This window comes from Jaculus jaculus, chromosome 2 (genome assembly GCF_020740685.1).
Source record: "Jaculus jaculus isolate mJacJac1 chromosome 2, mJacJac1.mat.Y.cur, whole genome shotgun sequence".
NCBI classification, from domain to species: Eukaryota; Metazoa; Chordata; class Mammalia; order Rodentia; family Dipodidae; genus Jaculus; species Jaculus jaculus.
Genome location: NC_059103.1, coordinates 32,832,984 through 32,851,756, shown reverse-complemented (window position 1 = coordinate 32,851,756; position 18,773 = coordinate 32,832,984). Strand labels below are relative to the sequence as shown.

Here is an 18,773-nt window from a genome sequence, read left to right as displayed (position 1 = left end):
CTTGAAAATTGTTTTTAAAAAAGCTGGATAGCTTAGTAGTTGGAGACACTTGCTTGCAAAGCCTGATTACCTATAGTTCAATTTCCCAACACCCATTTAATGTAAAGCAAAATTCACAAAATGACCTATGTGTCTGGAATTTGTATGCAGTGGCAGAAGGCCCTGGCACAACCATACTCTTGTTCACTCTAAGAAATAATAAAGGGAAAACAAAATTTAAAAAAATATTTTTTTTTAATTTTTATTCATTTATTTGAAAGGTGGGGAACAGCTAGAGAGAGAATGGGTGCGTCAGAGCTTCCAGCTACTGCAAACAAACTCCAGATACATGTATCTGGGAGGCAGGAGGATCAGGAGGAGTTCAAGGTTGTCCTCCTCAGCTACATAAGGAGTTGGAGGACAGCCTGGGCTAGAGACCCCGTCTCAAAAATAAAATAAACAGGCGCACCCCTTTAATCCTAGCACTTGGGAGGCAATGGTAGGAGGATCTCCGTGAGTTTGAGGCCAACCTGAGAATTAAGTGAATTTCAGGTCAGTCTGAGCTAGAGTGAGACCCTACCTCGAAAAACCAAAATAAATAAATAAAAATGTAATAATAATAAGTTAACAAGGCAAACATCCCAGCTATCATCTGCAGGCGTGGAAGTGGGAGGCTGCGCTGTGCGGATTGAAGGGAGCACACCTGGCAGAGGGACCGCCGGAAGGGGACCGGACCCAGGCCAGCCCTGCCGGGCACCTGCGGGAGGGGCGGGGAATCGGCCGCCTCTCCTTCCCCGCCGCGCCCTTTCCGCCGCTTCCTCCCCGCGCGTCCGAGGCCGCGACCCCGCAGCCACGCCGTCCCTCGGCCGAGGACCCCGACGGGCGCGACACCGGCGGCTCTGGCCCAGCCAAGGCTACCCTGGAGCCTCCGGACCGGCGCAGCCCTCCGTCTTCCGGGAAGCGCGGGCGCGGGTGATACCCCCGGGCCCCGAGTCGACGCGGCGCCCGCGGCGTCCCCACCCTGCGCGGCCCCGGGGCGCGGCACCTACGGAGGCGACACGGGGCCGAGGTGAGCATCGGGGGAGGGTGCCCACCGGTTCCTAGATGCCGCCCGCAGGATCGCTGGCCTTCACCCGGGAGCTGCGAGCACGCGGTGGCGAGCGCGCTGTGTCGCCGTGCCCCGGCGCCCCAGAGCTGGAGCCGGGTGACGCTGCCCGGGCGGTGGGGACGCAGCCCGCCCCGGCCCCGGCCCCGGCCCCGGCCCGCCGGCCCCGGCCCCGGCCCCGGCCCCGGCCCCGAGCGGCGGGGACTCTTACTGTGACACGCGGGCGCCGCGCCGTGCTTAGTCACGGTGACCCGCGCGCCTCCCCCGGCGCGCGGCGGGGAGACGCGGGCCCGGGCGGCCCAGGCCGCGGCCGAGGCGGAGGCGGAGCCGAGCGCGGCCATGGCGGGGTGAGTGAGGCGGCCTGAGCTGGGGCTGCGGCCACCGCCGGCCACCGCGCCGCAGCGGTCGCACCTGGGGGCGGAGGGGACCAGGCGAGGTCCCCGAGCCCGTGCACCAGGCCGGGAGGGCGCTGCCCCGGCCGGTATTTTTGTTGCACGGTGGCCCGAGAGCCGCCGAAATCCTGGCGGGAGGCCCTGGAGCTCGTTCACATGCATGGATCTCCTTGGGGACCCTCTGGAGCATTGCGTAGGGAGGAGGGAGGCTTGCAGGGCTGAGCTTTTTTTTTGGGGGGGGGGCGGTGGTTAGCGGTGCTTGTCCCGGGGTCACTTCCTGTGCTCTCCAGGCCTTGGTGGGGCGGTCGGCTGCAGTCTGGGAAGGGGGATAGTGCCCATCTTCCAGGGGACACCGGTGACTAATTGGCCACCGGGACACTTCTCGTCCAGGTGCAGGAGGCAGGCTCAGAGGAGCTGGCAGCGAGCCGCTTACCGACTCCTGCAGAGCCAGGCCTGGGACCTCAATCACTGGAGATGGTGGGGGCGGGGGTGTGCTCTGCCCTCCGGGACTCTCAGTCGGGGAGAAGGAAGATCCATCCCTCAGCAAACCCCAAGGACAGTGTTCCAGTTCCTGGCTCGTGCTGTGAGGAAAATAAAACCATGGAGAGGGGACACTGAGCTGAACCCAGAGCCCAGATAGCCTGTTGTAGGTCATCCCTCTCTACAGGCATTACCTCCCCCTGCCCCGCCCCTACCGAACAGGGTCTCGAGCTCTAGCCCAGGCTGACCTGGAATTCACTATGTAGTCTAAAAGTGTGCTGCTTCCCCAGTGCTACGATTAAAGACATGTGCCCCCACACCCGGCTCACAGACACTGTTCGAAACAGTGTCAGCTCATACCCTCAATCTCCGTAGGTTTCCCTGAATCTCTGTCTTGTCCACACTCCTCTTTGATTTTCCACTCTGTTGTGTTCTGCCGCAAGGCTTTTGCACTTGCTGTTTTCTCTGTTTAGAAAGCTACTCTAGACGTTCATCTATGTTTTAGCTTTTAACTCATTTTCTTAAAGATGCTTGCACCACCTGATTTCAAAAACCTACCTCTTAGCTGGGTGTGGTGGCGCACGCCTTTGATCCCAGCACCCTGGAGGCAGAGGTAGGAGGATCGCCCTGAGTTAAAGGCCAGTCTGGAGCTACATAGTGAATTCCAGGGCTGGAGTGAGACTCTACTTCCAAAAAAACTAAAACAGCAATAGCAACAAGAAAACTGCCTCTAAGTGAAGAGTAACCAACTATTGTTGCCATTTTCTTCTCCACCCTGATTCTGTTCATGCCATGTTTTCTTGAGGTGGGGTGGAATGGGGGTGGGTTCTTAGGTAGGGTTTCACTCAGGTTGACCTGGAATTCACTGTGCAGTCTCAGGGTGGCCTTGAACTCACAGCAACCCTCCTACCTCTGCCTCCTGAGTGCTGGGATTAAAGGTGTGTGCCACCACGCCCAGCTAAGCCTTGTTCATATTATATTATATATATATATAATATTATAATTAATTTATAATTTACAATTTATTGTATTTATTATTATTATATATATAATATATATTATAATATATATATTTCATTTTTTATTTATGAGAGAGAGAATGGGCATACCAGGGCCTCTGGCCACTGCAAATGAACTCCAGATGCATTCACCATCATGTGCATCTGGCTTTTTTTTTTTCCCTTGGCTTTTCCTGGTAAGGTCTCACTGTAGCCCAGGCTGACCTGTAATTCACTAGGTAGTCTCAGGGTGGCCATGAACTCACAGTGATCCTCTTACCTCTGCCTTCCAAGTGCTGGAATTAAGGTGCGTGCCACCACATTAGGCGGCGGTGGCCGCAGCTGCTGCTGCTGCTTCTTTTCAAGGAAAGAGGGAAGGAGAGAGAGAATAGACATGTCAGGACCTCTAGCCAATCAAATAAACTCCAGATGCATGTACTGGCTTTACCTGGGTGCTGGGGAGTTGAACCTGGACCGGCAAACTTTATAAGCAAGACCCTTCAACTGTTGAGCCATCTCTCCAGCTCCCTCTTGTTTGTTTTATTTATGGGCCTTTCCTCTCCAAATACCACCTGCAGGAGGGCAAGGGTTTTCTCTGTCTTGCTCACTATTTCCCTCCACTCAGAGTGGTGCCTGGCACACAGTTGGCACTCTATAAAGGCTGGAGAAAGGGAAAATCCCTGGGTGGCTGGCACAGAGCGAACAGAAGAAAGAGGCTGACTGTGTGGGGTTCTGCAGGCCATTGAGGAATTGGCTTGTACTCTTATAATCTAGGAGAGAGTGTTGGAAGATTGTGAGCTGGGAAGGAACATGATGTGACCTGTTTATAAACAGGCCTTTGGGTTAGTGAACTGGGGAGAAGTTAGCAGTATAAATAGTTCTTGATTTATCCAACTCACTCAGCTGGGAAAGTTACCTAAAAATTACAGTTGCAGTGGCTGGGGATGTTGCACAGTGGGCCGTGCGCCCTGGGTTCAATCCCCAGCGCCAGTAGCAGTTTGCACCTGTCATCCTAGCGCTTGGGAGGGGAGGGAGGAGGATCTGGAGTTTGAGACCAGTTGGTATACATGAGAGTGTCTCAAAAGAAAAAAAGCTACAATCATGTCATCTTACAAAAGAATCCTGGTGGGACCTGGCCCAGCCTCAGGCCCCACCTGCAGCCCTGTGCTCTTCCTCCCTCCTCCAGGCCTCTTGACTGCCAGCACTGATTTATTGTGCCTCATCACTTGGAACCCCATGCAGCCAGAACCCAGGCCTAGTGGGGCTGGAGCCCGCAGCCAATTCCTGCCCCTGTGGTCAAAGTGCTCTGAGGGGGCAGGGGACGCGGTGATGTATGCCTCCCCCGAGTGCAAGGCGGAGGTGACGCCATCCCAGGATGGGAACCGCACCTTCAGCTACACGTTGGAAGATCACACCAAACAGGCCTTTGGAATCATGAACGAGCTTCGGCTCAGCCAGCAGCTCTGCGATGTGACCCTGCATGTCAAGTACGAGGACATCCCGGCTGCCCAGTTCATGGCACACAAAGTGGTCCTGGCATCCTCTAGCCCTGTGTTCAAGGCCATGTTCACCAATGGGCTTCGGGAACAGGGCATGGAGGTGGTCTCCATTGAAGGCATCCATCCAAAGGTCATGGAACGCCTCATCGAGTTTGCCTACACGGCCTCCATCTCCATGGGTGAGAAGTGTGTGCTGCACGTCATGAATGGAGCTGTCATGTACCAGATTGACAGTGTGGTCCGAGCCTGCAGCGACTTCCTGGTGCAGCAGCTGGACCCCAGCAATGCCATTGGTATTGCCAACTTCGCAGAGCAGATAGGCTGCACGGAGCTGCACCAGCGTGCCCGGGAGTACATCTATATGCACTTCGGGGAGGTGAGCGGGGGAGGGCTTGGGGGAGGTGTCAGGAGGAGCAGGGGTGGACAGATAGGTAGTCATCACCATCTCCCCATAAAGTCATTCAAAGTTGGGGACTTATGACAAACTTTTTTTTTCTTTTCAAGCAGAGAGATACAAGAGAAACAAGTGTGTACTTCAAGGCCTCCAGCTGCTGCAAATGAACTCCAGCTGCATGTGCCACTTTGTGTGTCTGTTTTTACATGGGTACTGGAGAGTTGAACCCAGGTCATTAATGTTTCAGGCAAGCATCACAACTGCTGAGCCGTCTCTCCAGCCCAAACTTTTTTTTTCCCCTTTGGTTTTCTGAAATAGGGTTTCACTCTAGCCCAGGCTGACTTGGAATTAGTCTCAGAGTGGCCTTGAACTCACAACAATCCTCCTACCTCTGCCTCCTGAGTACTGAGATTAAAGGTGTGTGTCACCGTGCCTAGCTTTTTTTATTCTTTCTTGATTTGTTTTTCAAGGTAGTCTTGCTGTAGTCCAGGCTGACCTGAAATTCACTATGTAGTCTCAGGGTGGCCTTGAATTTATAGCCACTGCCTCCCAACTGTTGGGATTAAAAGTGTGTGCCACCACCATGCCCGACTTTTTTTTTTTTTTTGCAAGATCTCACTCTAGCCTCAGTTGAACTGACTCACTATGTGGGCCAAGCTGCTTCAAACTCATGGCAATCCTATCTCAGCCTCCTAAGTGCTAGGATTATAGATGAGTCACCACATCTAGCTTCAAGATGATTATTATTGTTGTTGTTATTATTATGTAGTGCTGGGAATGGAACCTAGGATCTCATGCATGTTAAGCAAGTGCCCTATCAATTGGGCCACATCTTTTGCTCCATTTTTATTTTTATTTTTTAAAAATTATTTATTTATTTATTTGAGAGCGACAGACACAGAGAGAAAGACAGATAGAGGGAGAGAAAGAGAATGGGCGTGCCAGGGCTTCCAGCCTCTACAAACGAGCTGGTTGTGGTGGCGCACGCCGGTAGGATGTTGCTGAAGAGGCAGAGCCAGCCTCTACAAACGAACTCCAGACGTGTGTGCCCCCTTGTGCATCTGGCTAACGTGGGACCTGGGGAACCGAGCCTCGAACCAGGGTCCTTAGGCTTCACAGGCAAGCGCTTAACCACTAAGCCATCTCTCCAGCCCTCCATTTTTATTTTGACAGGGTCTTATGTAGCCCCTTTTTTGACCCTAAACTCACTGTGTTGTGAGGATAACCTTGTCTTCCTGATCTTCCTAACTGCACCTCCCAACTGCTGGGATTATAGACATGCACCACTAGATCTGTTGATGTGAGGCTGGGAAATCCCAGGGCTTGTGTTTACCAAGCAAGCAATGTATTCACTGAACCTCATCCCTCACCTTTTTGTGACAGGGTTTCATGATTCCCAAGCTATCCTTAAACTAGCTATGTAGCTAGGGATAACCCTAAACACCTCATCCTTCTGTCTCCACTTCCCAATTGCTGGGAGATAGCCTAAACTGTCCTCAAACTTGCTGTATAGCTGAGTTTGGCCTGGAAGTTCTTGATCCCTCCTCCAGGTGCTGCTATTACAGGTGTGTACTACCAGGGCCAGCAAAGCCCATGTTTTGACCTCCTAGTAAATATATGGAAAAACCTGATTACATGATGAAAATGTGGCCTTCATGGTTTCTAAGCAACCTGCTTTCTTTGGAGTCAAAGGTAGGGACAGCTGGGCATGGTGGTGCATGCCTGCAATCCCAGCCCTGGAGAGGCTGAAGCAGGCAGGAGGACTGGTGCTAGTTTGAGGTTAGTCTGGGTTTATAAAGTTAGGCCCGTTCTAAGCAACCAAATAAGTGCTGGGGCTGGAGAGATGGCTTAGCAGCTAAGGCACTTGCCTGCAAAGCCTAAGAACTCAAGTTCAACTCCAGGTCCCACATAAGCCAGATGCAAAAAGGTGAGGCAAGTGCATGAAGTTGCACATGCCCACTAGGTGGCACAAGCATCTGGAGTTTCATTGCAGTGGCTGAGGCCCTGGTGTGCCAGTTCTCTCTCATTTTTGCCCTCTCACATTAAAAAAAAAAAGGTGGGCTGGAGAGATGGCTTAGCGGAGAGATGGCTTAGCGGTTAAGCGCTTGCCTGTGAAGCCTAAGAACCCCTGTTCAAGGTTTGATTCACCAGGACACACATAAGCCAGATACACAAGGTGGCGCATGCAAATGGAGTTCGGTTTGCAGTGGCTGGAGGCCCTGGCATGTCCATTCTCTCTCTCTTTCTCTCTCTGTCACTCTCAAATAAAAATAAGCAATAAAATTTTAAAAAAAGGTGCTGGGCCTAGTGGCGCACCCCTTTAATCACAGCACTCAGGAGGCAGGAGTAGGAGGATTGCCATGAGTTCAAGGTCACCCTAAGACTACATAGTGAATTCCAGGTCAGCCTGGGCTAGAGTGAGAACCTACCTCGAAAAACAAAACAAAACAAAACAAGACAAGAAGAACAAGGACTGGGGAGATGGCTCAGTGGGTAAAAGTTCCTGCTTGTAAAGCCTGCCAGCCCAGGTTCAATTCCCCAGCACCTATGTAAAGCCAGGGGCAATGTGGTACATGGGCGGCATGTTATGCACTGCTCCCTGCATACACACAAGTTAATTAATTAAAAAATAACAAAGAAATGGCTGGGGATGTAGTTCCAGTTGGCAGATGCGTGTATGACGTTCTGGTTCCATCCCACATCACATAAACCAGGAGTGGTAGTGCCCACCTGTCATCTAAGCACTTGGGAGGATTAAGAGTTCAGAGCCATCCCCACATATATGGCTAGTTTGAGGCTAGCCTGAGAATCATAACACTCTGTATCAAAAAAAAAAAAAAAAAGAAAATGTCGGACACATTATGTGGCTATGCATGCAGCTGGTCCCCGGTACTAATGAGGCCCGCAGTGGCCATGCACTGCATGCTTACTTCATTGTGCCTTCTCTGGTCCACACGGTGTTGCCTGTACTCTAGGACTGCTTTCATTTTCATTTCTCAGTGCAGGAAGTTGTCAAGGGAAAGTAACTGGAGAGTGTTTTGTAAAGGTCACAACAATCAGCTTTAATTCTCAGATAAAGATGATTACACAGTGGCATCCTGGGAATGATCTTGCACATTGACTATCACTAATCTGAAAACACAAAATCGGAAGTGCTCCAACATCTAAAACTTGAGCACATGACCTTCAAGTGGAAAATTCCACACCCGACCTCATTTGATGGATGGCAGTCAAAACACAGGTACACTAAAATTAGTGCAAAAATTTACCTTCAGAGTCAGATATAGTGGCGCACTCCTGAAATCCTAGCATAAGGGAGGCTGGGGCAGGAGGACCTCTGTGACTTTGAGACCAATCTGGGCTACATTGCAAGTTCCAGGCCAGTCAGGCTGCATGGTGAGGTCTTGTTTCAAACCAGAGTAAAAATTTCCTTCAGGCTATTTATTTACTTATTTATTTTGGCTTTTCAAGTTAGGGTCTCCCTTTAGCCCAAGCTGACCTGGAATTCACTATGTAGTTTCAGGCTGGCCTTGAACTCATGGAGATCCTCCTACCTCTGCCTCCCAAGTGCTGGGATGAAAGCCTTGTGCCACCACGCCCAGCTTATTATTTTGACTTTTCAGGCTGAGTCTTAAAGCCCAGGCTGGCCTGGAAATTAAGATTCTCTCCCCCAGCCTTCTAAACTCTGAAATTACAGGCATGTGTCACAAAGCCCTGCTTGAATTTAGTCTGTACATTTTCCAGATATCCTTTGCATGTTTGAAAATCTGAAGAAAAAAAAAAAAATCCCACACTTCCTCTAACAAGCATTTTGGATGAGAAGAATTTAACCTGTAATGTGTGTAGCCGTAGCTCAATGATAGAGTGCTTCCCTAGCATGTGCAAGGCTGGGTTCCATCCTTGGTACTGCAAAACAAAACACAGGCATGTGTACATACCAGTAATCTCACCATGATGAAGGCTGAAGCAGGATGATTGCCTTGAGTTTAAGGCCAGCCTGGGCTACAGAGTTCCAGGCCAGTCTAGCCTAGAGTGAGATCCTGCTTAAAAAATTAAAAGGAGGGGTAGGGAGGGAATTACCATGGGATTTTTTTTTATAATCATGGAAAATGTTAATAAAAATTAGAAAATAATAAATAATAAAAAATAATATTTATTTGCAAGGAGAGAGTAAGAAAAAAAAAAAAATTGAAAGGAGCCAGTATGGTGGTGCTCGCTTTTTATCCCAGCACTTGGGAGGCAGAGAGAGGAGGATCACTGTGAATTCGAGGCCATCATGAGACTACATAGTGAATTCCAGGTCAGCCTGGACTAGAGTGAGACCCTACCTCAAAAACCCAAAAACAAAACAAAACAAACAAACAAACAAACAAAAAGGAGTGGCTGGAGAAATGGATTAGCAAAGCCAAGGACCCAAGTTTGATTTCCCAGGACCCAGGTAAGCCAGATACAGAAGGTGGTGCGTGTGTCTGGAGTTTGTTTGCAGTGGCTGGAAGTCCTGGTGTGCCCATTCTATCTGCCTCTCTTTCTCAAATAAATAAATAAAACTTAAAAGGAGCCGGGCATAGTGGCACATGCCTTTAATCCCAGCACTTGGGAGGGGAGGTAGGAGGATTGTTGTTAGTTCAAGGCCAGCCTGACACCACAGAATGAATTCCAGGTCAGCCTGGGCTAAGTGAGACCCTGCTTCAAATAACTAGCGCGCGCGCGCGCACACACACACACACACACACACACACACACACACACACACACAAAATCTCTCTCTCTCTCCCTCTCCTCTGCCCCAGACCCCACAATGAATAACTTGTCCTTGGCCACTGAATAATTTGTTCAAGTTCGTAGCGCCAGCGTGCTTTGGAGAGGGTCTGAGGGTGGGAGAGAGACCCCCGGAATCAGCCTGTCACACGAGCGCCCTCTGCAGGTGGCCAAGCAGGAGGAGTTCTTCAACCTGTCGCACTGCCAGCTAGTGACACTGATCAGCCGCGACGACCTGAACGTGCGCTGCGAGTCGGAGGTGTTCCACGCGTGCATCAACTGGGTGAAGTACGACTGCGAGCAGCGGCGCTTCTACGTGCAGGCGCTGCTGCGCGCCGTGCGCTGCCACTCGCTCACGCCGCACTTCCTGCAGATGCAGCTGCAGAAGTGCGAAATCCTGCAGTCCGACTCACGCTGCAAGGACTACCTGGTGAAGATCTTCCAGGAGCTCACCCTGCACAAACCCACGCAGGTAATGCCCTGCCGGGCACCCAAGGTGGGTCGCCTCATCTACACAGCCGGTGGCTACTTCCGACAATCGCTCAGCTACCTGGAGGCCTACAATCCCAGCGATGGCTCGTGGCTCCGGCTGGCCGACCTGCAGGTGCCCCGGAGTGGCCTGGCTGGCTGCGTAGTGGGTGGGCTGCTGTACGCCGTGGGTGGCCGCAACAATTCTCCTGATGGCAATACTGACTCCAATGCCCTGGACTGCTACAATCCCATGACCAACCAGTGGTCACCCTGTGCGTCCATGAGCGTGCCTCGCAACCGAATCGGGGTGGGCGTCATCGATGGCCACATCTATGCTGTCGGAGGCTCCCACGGTTGCGTCCATCACAACAGTGTGGAGAGGTAAGCAGGGGGCCTGCCACTGACCATCCCAAGTGCACTAGCCCTGCCCCTCTGCCTCCAGGTGAAATTACACTCCTGGGAGGTTAGTCCCAGACCTTTCCGGCCCTTTTGTGCACACTGGAGGAAACAACTTATTATAATATGCAAAGTTGGTTGTGGTGGTGCACACCTTTAATCCCAGAACGGGGGTGGGGGGCAGAGGTAGGAGGACCACCACTTCAAAGCCACTTTGAGATTACAGAGTGAATTCCCAGGTCAGCCTAGGCTAGAGTAAGACTCTACCTCAAAACAAAGAAACAAACAAGAAACATGGCAGATTCCCCAGTTGGTAAAATGCCAAAAATCTAGAGTTGGTGGGAAGCATAAAGCCAGGTTGGAATACAAAAAATTTTGGAATTTTTTTTGGTGATGTTGGGGAACTGAACCCAGGCCTTGTGCATGCTAAATAAGGGCTCTACACCCAAGCTACCTTCCCAGCCCCAAAATGGGAATTTTAAACAAACGCCCCAGAGGCTTCTAATGTGTATGGTCTATGAATAGGATGGTGGGATGATGCATCACCCTGAGCAGGCCACTCTCAAGAAGGGAGACTATTAATAACTCCAGGAACACAGGTATTGACACGAAGTGCCCTAGCCAACTGGGACATGTGATCACCCCCGTCTCTGACTGTGGTGCTTGGAGAAATACCATCTGGGTGGTAGACTACTTGTTGGACTAGGGTTTCTGGAGTTGAAAATCTGCTCTGCTGTTCACCCTGGGTATGTCATCACACTTTCCCCAATCTGTGTCTCATTATCTATGAAGCGAGTAAGGGACAGTCATGTGGTCATTGTCCAGTAGGCTGGGTGGGGCGGTTGTTCAGGTAAGACAGGGCAATGGTATGACTAAGCCACTGAGGTCTAAGGGACATGGGTGTCACTTTGCATAATTGATGACTGTGAGCCTCAGTCTTCCCATATGGGAATGGAGCTACTGACCATGCCCTTTGTGTAGGATGCTTGGGAGGTCTGCCAGCCCACCACACAGGAGGCCTGGCTCTAAAACGTAATGTAAAGGTACTAGTAGAATACAGGGTTCATGTCTGATTGTGCTAGGAAAACCAGCTGAGTCCCTGTGTCCCCATCCGCATTATGTTCTTTGCAGGTACGAACCGGAACGGGACGAGTGGCACTTGGTATCCCCGATGCTGACTCGGAGGATTGGTGTGGGTGTAGCTGTGCTCAATCGCTTGCTGTATGCTGTGGGAGGCTTTGATGGGACGAATCGACTTAACTCAGCAGAATGCTACTACCCGGAGAGGAATGAGTGGCGAATGATCACACCTATGAACACGATCAGAAGTGGGGCAGGTGGGCGAGGGCTTCTGGTAGGATGTGCTTAGGAACACCCCCATTCTGGCCCTGGGACAGGCCTTCTGTGCCAACCCTCAACCTGGGCATGTAGGAGAGCTAGAATCTTCCAGACTCCACATCTCCCCTCTCCTTTCTTGTTTTTGAGACAGGGTCTCATGTAGCCCAGGCTGGCCTTGAACAACCCATGTAGCTGAAGATGACCTTGAGATCCTGATCCTCCTGCCTGCACCTCCTAAGTGCTGGGATTTCAGGCGATGGGCCTCCACGCCCCCTCCAGCTTCAATTTCCTAAGGGATCTCTTGGGATAAGGGAAGCTGAGAGAGAAGGAAGGTGTCAGCTGAGGCCCCCCATGCCAGCAGGCCCTAGAGTGACCCTCCCTGAATGGTTCGGTTTAGGAGTCTGCGTGCTGCATAACTGTATCTATGCAGCGGGGGGCTATGATGGTCAGGACCAGCTGAACAGCGTGGAGCGTTATGATGTGGAGACGGAAACCTGGACTTTCGTAGCTCCAATGAAGCATCGACGAAGTGCCTTGGGGATTACCGTTCATCAAGGGAAGATCTACGTACTTGGTGAGGCCATGGGGGCTGTAAAGGAACCCAGGGTCTCTGGCAAGCTCAGCAAAAGCTCTGCCCCTGAGCCACACCCCAGCTCTCACTGGATTCTAGACAGGAGCTCTACCCCTGAGCCAGCACCCCAGTCTTCACTGTGGATTCCAAAAAGGAGCTCTACCCCTGAGCCACGCCCCCAGCCCTCACTGTGGATTCTAGACAGGAGCTCTACCCCTGAGCCACAACCCCAGCCCTCACTGTGGATTCTAGGCAGGAGCTCTACCCCTGAGCCACGCCCCCAGCCCTCACTGGATTCTAGGCAGGAGCTCTACCCCTGAGCCACGCCCCCAGCCTCACTGTGGATTCTAGACAGGAGCTCTACCCCTGAGCCACACCCCCAGCCCTCACTGTGGATTCCAGACAGGAGCTCTACCCCCTGAGCCACGCCCCCAGCCCTCACTGTGAATTCAAGGCCCTGAGCTATGTTCCAGCCCTGACACCATCTGTTTAGGATAGGTGATTGCTTGGTTTTTTTGTTTTGTTTTGTTGTTTGTTTGTTTTGGTTTGGTGTGGTGTGGTTTGGTTTGGTTTTTTGACCATATAGGGTCTCACTCTAGCCCAGGCATTTTTCTTTCAAAAAAAAATTCCGGGTTGGTTGCCCAGGCCTTTAATCCCAGTGGGAGGCAGAGGTAGGAGGAGCCCTGGGCTAGGTAGGCAGGAGAAACCCTACCTGGGGGGGATTATTTACATGTGTTTGGTTGGTTTGGTTGACAGGCCCTCTTGCCACTGCAACAGCACATCAGGTACCTTTTGTTATGTGGTGTGGCTGGAGAATTGAACGGGGCTGGCCAGCTCCCACTTTAACCACTGCACCATCTTCCCAGCCCTGCTTTCTTTTTTTTTGGTCCCCTGGCCATCATGTTTATGAGTAGTGACCGTCCCCTGCCCTCTCCCTGCAGGGGGCTACGATGGCCACACATTCCTGGACAGTGTGGAATGCTATGATCCAGACACGGACACCTGGAGTGAGGTGACTCGCATGACTTCAGGCCGCAGTGGGGTGGGTGTTGCTGTCACCATGGAGCCTTGTCGCAAGCAGATAGACCAGCAGAACTGTACCTGTTGAAGCCCATCTGTTACTTGGGAAGCAACACCACCAAAAAGAAAACGAGATCCATCCACAGCATTCTTGTTTTTGTACAAGAACAAGTGGACAGAAGAAGAGGAGGAAGGGAAGCTGGGGTCCTCTGTTCAAATGGCATCTGAAGGAAGATCAGAGCAGGAACCCAAACCTGTGGACCCTCAGAGTAGCCCCAGGACCCTGCTTGAGGTGGCTTTGGCAATACCACTCTCTTAGCAGTGAGGCTCCCACACCTACTGGTGTGGCAAAGTCACCAGCATCCTTAGCTTCCTTTGGAGCAAAAGCAGGTGTGGAAGTCACAATTTTTTGCACCCTGAATCTCTGTGTCATCAGTTCCAGGGGACAAAGGGCCAGGTGAGGCCACAGGGACGGAGGCTCCTCAGAAACTGTGTGGCCCCAGGGACGGGCCTGTACATAAAATTCACTGGGACACTGCCACGGACAGTCATTTTGTTGAGTGACTTGTAACTTTCCAATGAAAATAAAGAACAAATTAACTAGTGTTGTCCATGGAGGCTCTCAGCAGGTGGTCTGAAACTCAGGGATGGGGTCAGAAAGCCAATCTACTGACAGAGGCTCAAGTACTGACTTTGGTTCCCAGCTGCAATTTGAAACTGGTTTGTTACCTTTGCTGACAATGGTCTCTATTTTTCTATGTAGGACATCTTGCTCCCTTGTGGACAAGCCACACAATTGTTATCAGTTTCAGCTCAGTTGAAAGCCAGTGAGTGACTTAATTCCCTGTCACATCTCTGGTTGTTCACCAGAACTAGAGAATAAGAGCCTAAGGCTGGGAAATGGAGGCTCTTGGGAGTGTTATAGACAAGCAGCTCAACCCGCTTAGTCCCTGATGAAGAATGTGAGAGGCATCAGGTGGTCTGGACCTTTTTGTCCGTCAGCTGTTTGTGCTGGGTGTGGAAAGAAAATGGTTGAAGTGTAGAGTAAGCCTTGGGCAATTCGGAGACTCTCGGTAGCTTAGAGAGAGGTCATTTGATTCCTTCCTGGTCCTAGAGCATACCTGCTGATACCATCTGCATGTGAACTCCAGAAACATGTGCCACTTATGCATCTGATTTTCTTGGGGAATCAAACCCAGAGCATCAGGCTTTGCCACCATCTGCCTTTAACTGCTGAGCCATCTCCCCAGCCTCAGCTGTCTCCATTCAAAGCCTAACCATTTCTCCTGGAAATTGCTTCTTGTGCCCAGAGCCCCTTGGTCTCTGTCCTAAAGTTACTTTAAAACAAGAAATCTGTGCTAGCCAGGCATGATAGTGATAGTATACACCAGTAATCATAACACTCTGGGGCTAAGGCTTGATCAGGAGTTCAAAGACAGCTGTGACTGATTACATACCTAGTTGAAGGTCAGCCTGGGCTGCATCTTAAAACAAAGCAAGAGCTAGGTGTTGTGGCTCACATCATTTTAATTTTTTGTTTGTTTGTTTTTCAAGGTAGGGTCTCGCTCTAACCCAGGCTGACCTGGAATTCTCCATGTAGTCTCAGGGTTGCTCGAATTCACAGCAATCCTTGTGCCTCTGCCTCCTGAGTGCTGGGATTAAAGATGTGCGCCACCACACTTTGCCACTTATTATTTTGGTTTTTCAAGGTAGGGCTTCACTCTAGTCCAGGCTGACCTGGAATTCACTGTGTAGTCTCAGGGTAGACTTGAACTCATGGCGATCCTCCCACCTCTGCCTGGCCTCCCAAGTGCTGGGGTTAAAAGTGTGAGCCACCATGCCTGGCTTGGTCATTTTATTATTTACTTACTTATTTTATTTTAGAGGGAGACAGAGAGAGAATTGGTATGCCAAAGCCTCAGCCACCAAAATTTGAATTCCAGACACTTGCCCCATGGGCATGTGCGACCTTCCACTTGGGATCTAGAGAGTGGAACATGGGCTCTTAGGCTTGGCAGGCAAGCACTTTAATTGCTAAGCCATCTCTCCAGCCCTATTATTATTTTTTTGAGACAGAAAGAGAATAAATGGGCAGGCCAGGATCTCCAGCCACAGCAAATGAACTCCAGACAAATGTGCCACCTTGTGCATCTGGCTTATGTGGGTCCTGGGGAATCAAACTTGAGTCCTTAGGCTTGGCAGGCAAGCATCTTAACCACTAAGCTATCTCCAGCTCAAGCAGGGATATTAAAGTGGACCCTTGTATATAGTACAGAAGCTTCCAGAAACAGTCTAATCTACAATGAAAGGGGTTAACCCACAATGCAGTGATCATACAGCTTGGCCAGAGGTGGCCTTTTCTTTACAGGTTAGAGCCATAGTGTCAGGTCAGTTCTAGTTGATTCAGCAAAACAATATTCGTGACAATGGTCAAATGCAGGCTTCCTTATCTGTGAAAATGGGACTTTGGACTACTGGCATGTGCCCATTACTCCCAACATCAATTGCTAGATCAACAAAGGGAGGGGCTTCTTGGATTCTTCCTTGATTGCTTTGCAGTGCAGGGTTGGATTCAGGACCTTGTGCATGCTAATGTGCTCAACCACCAAGCTACACCTACTCCAAAGGTGAAGAGTTACCCTGACTTTCTAGTCCCCAAACCAACCTTTTAAAAAAGCATATATATTTTAAAAATATTTTATTGTTTATTTGACAGAGAGGGAGAGAGAGAGAGAATGGGCATGCCAGGGCCTTCAGCCACTAATAAACGAACTCGACGTGTGCACCCCCTTGTGCATCTGGCTAACGTGGGACCTGGGGAATTGAACCTGGGTCCTTTGGCCTTGCAGGCAAACACCTTAACCACTAAGCCATCTCTCCAGCCCAAAAAACATTTTTATTTATGTGAGAGAGAAAGACACAGGGACAGTATGGCACACCAAAGCCTCTGAACTGATCAGCATGTACCTCTTGGTGTGCCAGGCTTTATGTGGGTACTGGGGAATTGAACCCAGGGCTGGCAGACTTTGCAAGCAAGCACCTTTAACTGTTGGGCCCCCAAAACAACTTTATTTTTTCTTTTTTGGCTTTTCAAGGCAGAGTCTCACTCTATCACAGGCCGACCTGGAACTCTCTCTGTAATTCCAGGCTGGCTTTGAACTCACAGTGATCCTCCTACCTCTGCCTCCTGAGTGCTGGGATTAAAGGTGTGTGCCACATGCCCAGTCCAGATTAACTTTAAATAAATATATATATATATAATTTATGTATTTCAGAGAGTGAGGCAGATAGAATGAGTACAATAGGACCTCTAGCCACCACAAACTCCAAATACATGTGCCCCCTTGTGCATCTGGCTTTATGTGGGTACTGGGGAATTGAACTCAGGTCCTTAGGCTTTGCAGGCAAGTGCTTTAACCACTGAGCAATCTTTCCAGCCCACAAATAAGTTTTATTTAAAAATTTTAGTTGGGCATGGTGGTGAACACCTTTAATCCCAGCACTCAGGCAGAGGTAGGAGGATTGCCATAAATTCAAGGCCATCCTGAGACTACATAGTGAATTCTAGGTCTGCCTGGGTTAGAGTGAGACCCTACCTCAAAAAATGGGGGAAAAAAAGTTAAAAATTTAAAAATACATAATGTTATTATTTATTTGAGAGAATGGGCACACCAGGGTCTCCAGCCAATGCAAACAAACTCCAGACACATGCGTCACTTTGTACATCTAGCTTATGTGGGTCCTGGGGAATTGAATCTGGGTCCTTTGGCTTTGCAGGTAAGCACCTTTTACTGCTAAGCCATTTCTGTGGCTCTCTTTTTGTGTTTGATTTTTTTTTTTTTTTTTTTTGAGGTAGGGTCTCACTCTGGTCCAGGCTGACCTGGAATTAACTATGTAGTGTCAGGGTGGCCTCAAACGCACGGCGATCTTCCTACCTCTGCCTCCTGAGTGCTAGGATTAAAGGCATGTGCCACCATGCCTGGCTTGTTTTGTTTTTTGAGGTAGAGTCTCACTCTAGCCCAGGCTGACCTGGAATTCACAATGTAGTCTCAGGGTGGCTTTGAACTCACAGTGATCCTCCTAGTTCTGCTTCCTGAGTGCTGAGATTTAAAAGTGTGCATCACCACACCCAGTGCCCAAATCAATTTTTTTGAGCTAAGGAGATGACTCAGTAATTAAAGGTGCTTGTTTGCAAGCCTGCCAGCTTGAGTTCAATTCCTCAAATTCCATGTAAAGCCAGCTGCAAAGTGGCACACAAGTCTAATCTCCACATCGATGGCAATGGAGACAGAGCAAGGAGAGTCTGGAAGCTCCTCATCCTGCTAGACTGGCAGTCATGGCAGCAAGCACAGCAGTAAGAAGGGAAACCCAATCTCAAGTGGCGTGGAAGAAGACAAATACTCTGAGGCCGTCCTCACACCTCTGCACCTGTCCTTGCCCATACATAGCCACACATACATACATGGTTGGGGGGTTAAGCCCAAACCCCAGCAGACAGGCTTTGCAAGCAAGCGCCTTTGACCAATGAGCCATCTCCCCAGGTTCTAATAAAATATTTATTTGTACATGTGTGATTGTATGCACTGAGGCCTCTGGTTACTGCAAACAAACAACAAATAAATGTTCCACTTTTGTAGCTGTCTTTATGAGTGTGCTGGGGAATTGAATCCAGGGCAGCAGGCATTGCAAGCAAGCACTTTTAACCAACTTTAACCCCTCAGCTTTCTTAATTTGAATTTGAAAACCCAGTACCCAGGAACCACCAAGTCTAGGTTAAACCATCAAAACCTAGTTAAACCAGGCAAGGTGGCTCACCATTGTGATCCCTACACACAGGAGGTGGAGGCAGGAGGATTTCCATGAGTTCAAGGTCAATTTCAGCTATATAGTGAACCCCAGTCCAGCCTGGGCTACAGAATGAGATACTATCTCAACCAACCAACCAACAAACCCAGGGACTAGGAAATAGCTTAGTGGGTAAAATGTTTGCCTTACAAGCATGGAAGGACCAAAGTTTGATTCACAAAACCCATGTGAAAATATCAGGAGTGGAAACCTGGGTCTGTAATCCCAGCACTGGGGAGGTGGTAACAAGGGTGTCCCTGGGGCTAGAGAGATGGCTTGGCAGTTAAGGCACTTGCCTGCAAAACCTAACAAGCAGAGTTCAGTTCCCCAAGACCCACGTGAAACCAGATGCACAAAGTGGCACATGCATCTGGAGTTCATGTGAGTGGGTAGAGGCCCTGGTGCACCTATTCTCCATCTCTCTCTCTCTCTCTCCCACTCTCTCTCTCTCTCTCTGTGTGTGTGTGTCTGTCTGTCTGTCTGTCTCTGTTTGCAAATAAATAAAATAAAAAATTTAAAACGAAAAT

General features: G+C 50.1%; 1 protein-coding gene across 2 annotated transcripts; it reads left to right on the top strand.

Annotated features, from left to right (window-relative positions):
* Positions 1-989: 989 nt before the first annotated feature.
* Keap1 (kelch like ECH associated protein 1) lies at positions 990-14,016 on the top strand. 2 transcript variants are annotated; one of them, XM_045144133.1, is made up of 6 exons: positions 990-1,048; positions 4,141-4,829; positions 9,772-10,457; positions 11,604-11,809; positions 12,208-12,384; positions 13,323-14,016. In XM_045144133.1, the coding sequence occupies exons 2-6, from the start codon at positions 4,191-4,193 to the stop codon at positions 13,487-13,489; spliced, it is 1,875 nt and encodes a 624-aa protein (XP_045000068.1). In that variant the 5' UTR covers positions 990-1,048; positions 4,141-4,190; the 3' UTR covers positions 13,490-14,016. The 2 variants fall into 2 exon arrangements, with proteins under 2 accessions (XP_045000068.1, XP_045000069.1); XM_045144134.1 differs by lacking the exon at positions 990-1,048 and adding an exon at positions 1,412-1,431.
* The last annotated feature ends 4,757 nt before the right edge of the window (positions 14,017-18,773 follow it).

Coding starts and splice junctions, on each gene's coding strand:
- Keap1 (XM_045144133.1), top strand. CDS start 4,191: ATGCAGCCAGAACCCAGGCCTAGTGGGGCTGGAGCCCGCAGCCAATTC. Junction 10,458..11,603: donor CATCACAACAGTGTGGAGAG/GTAAGCAGGGGG, acceptor TGTTCTTTGCAG/GTACGAACCGGAACGGGACG. Junction 12,385..13,322: donor AGGGAAGATCTACGTACTTG/GTGAGGCCATGG, acceptor CTCTCCCTGCAG/GGGGCTACGATGGCCACACA.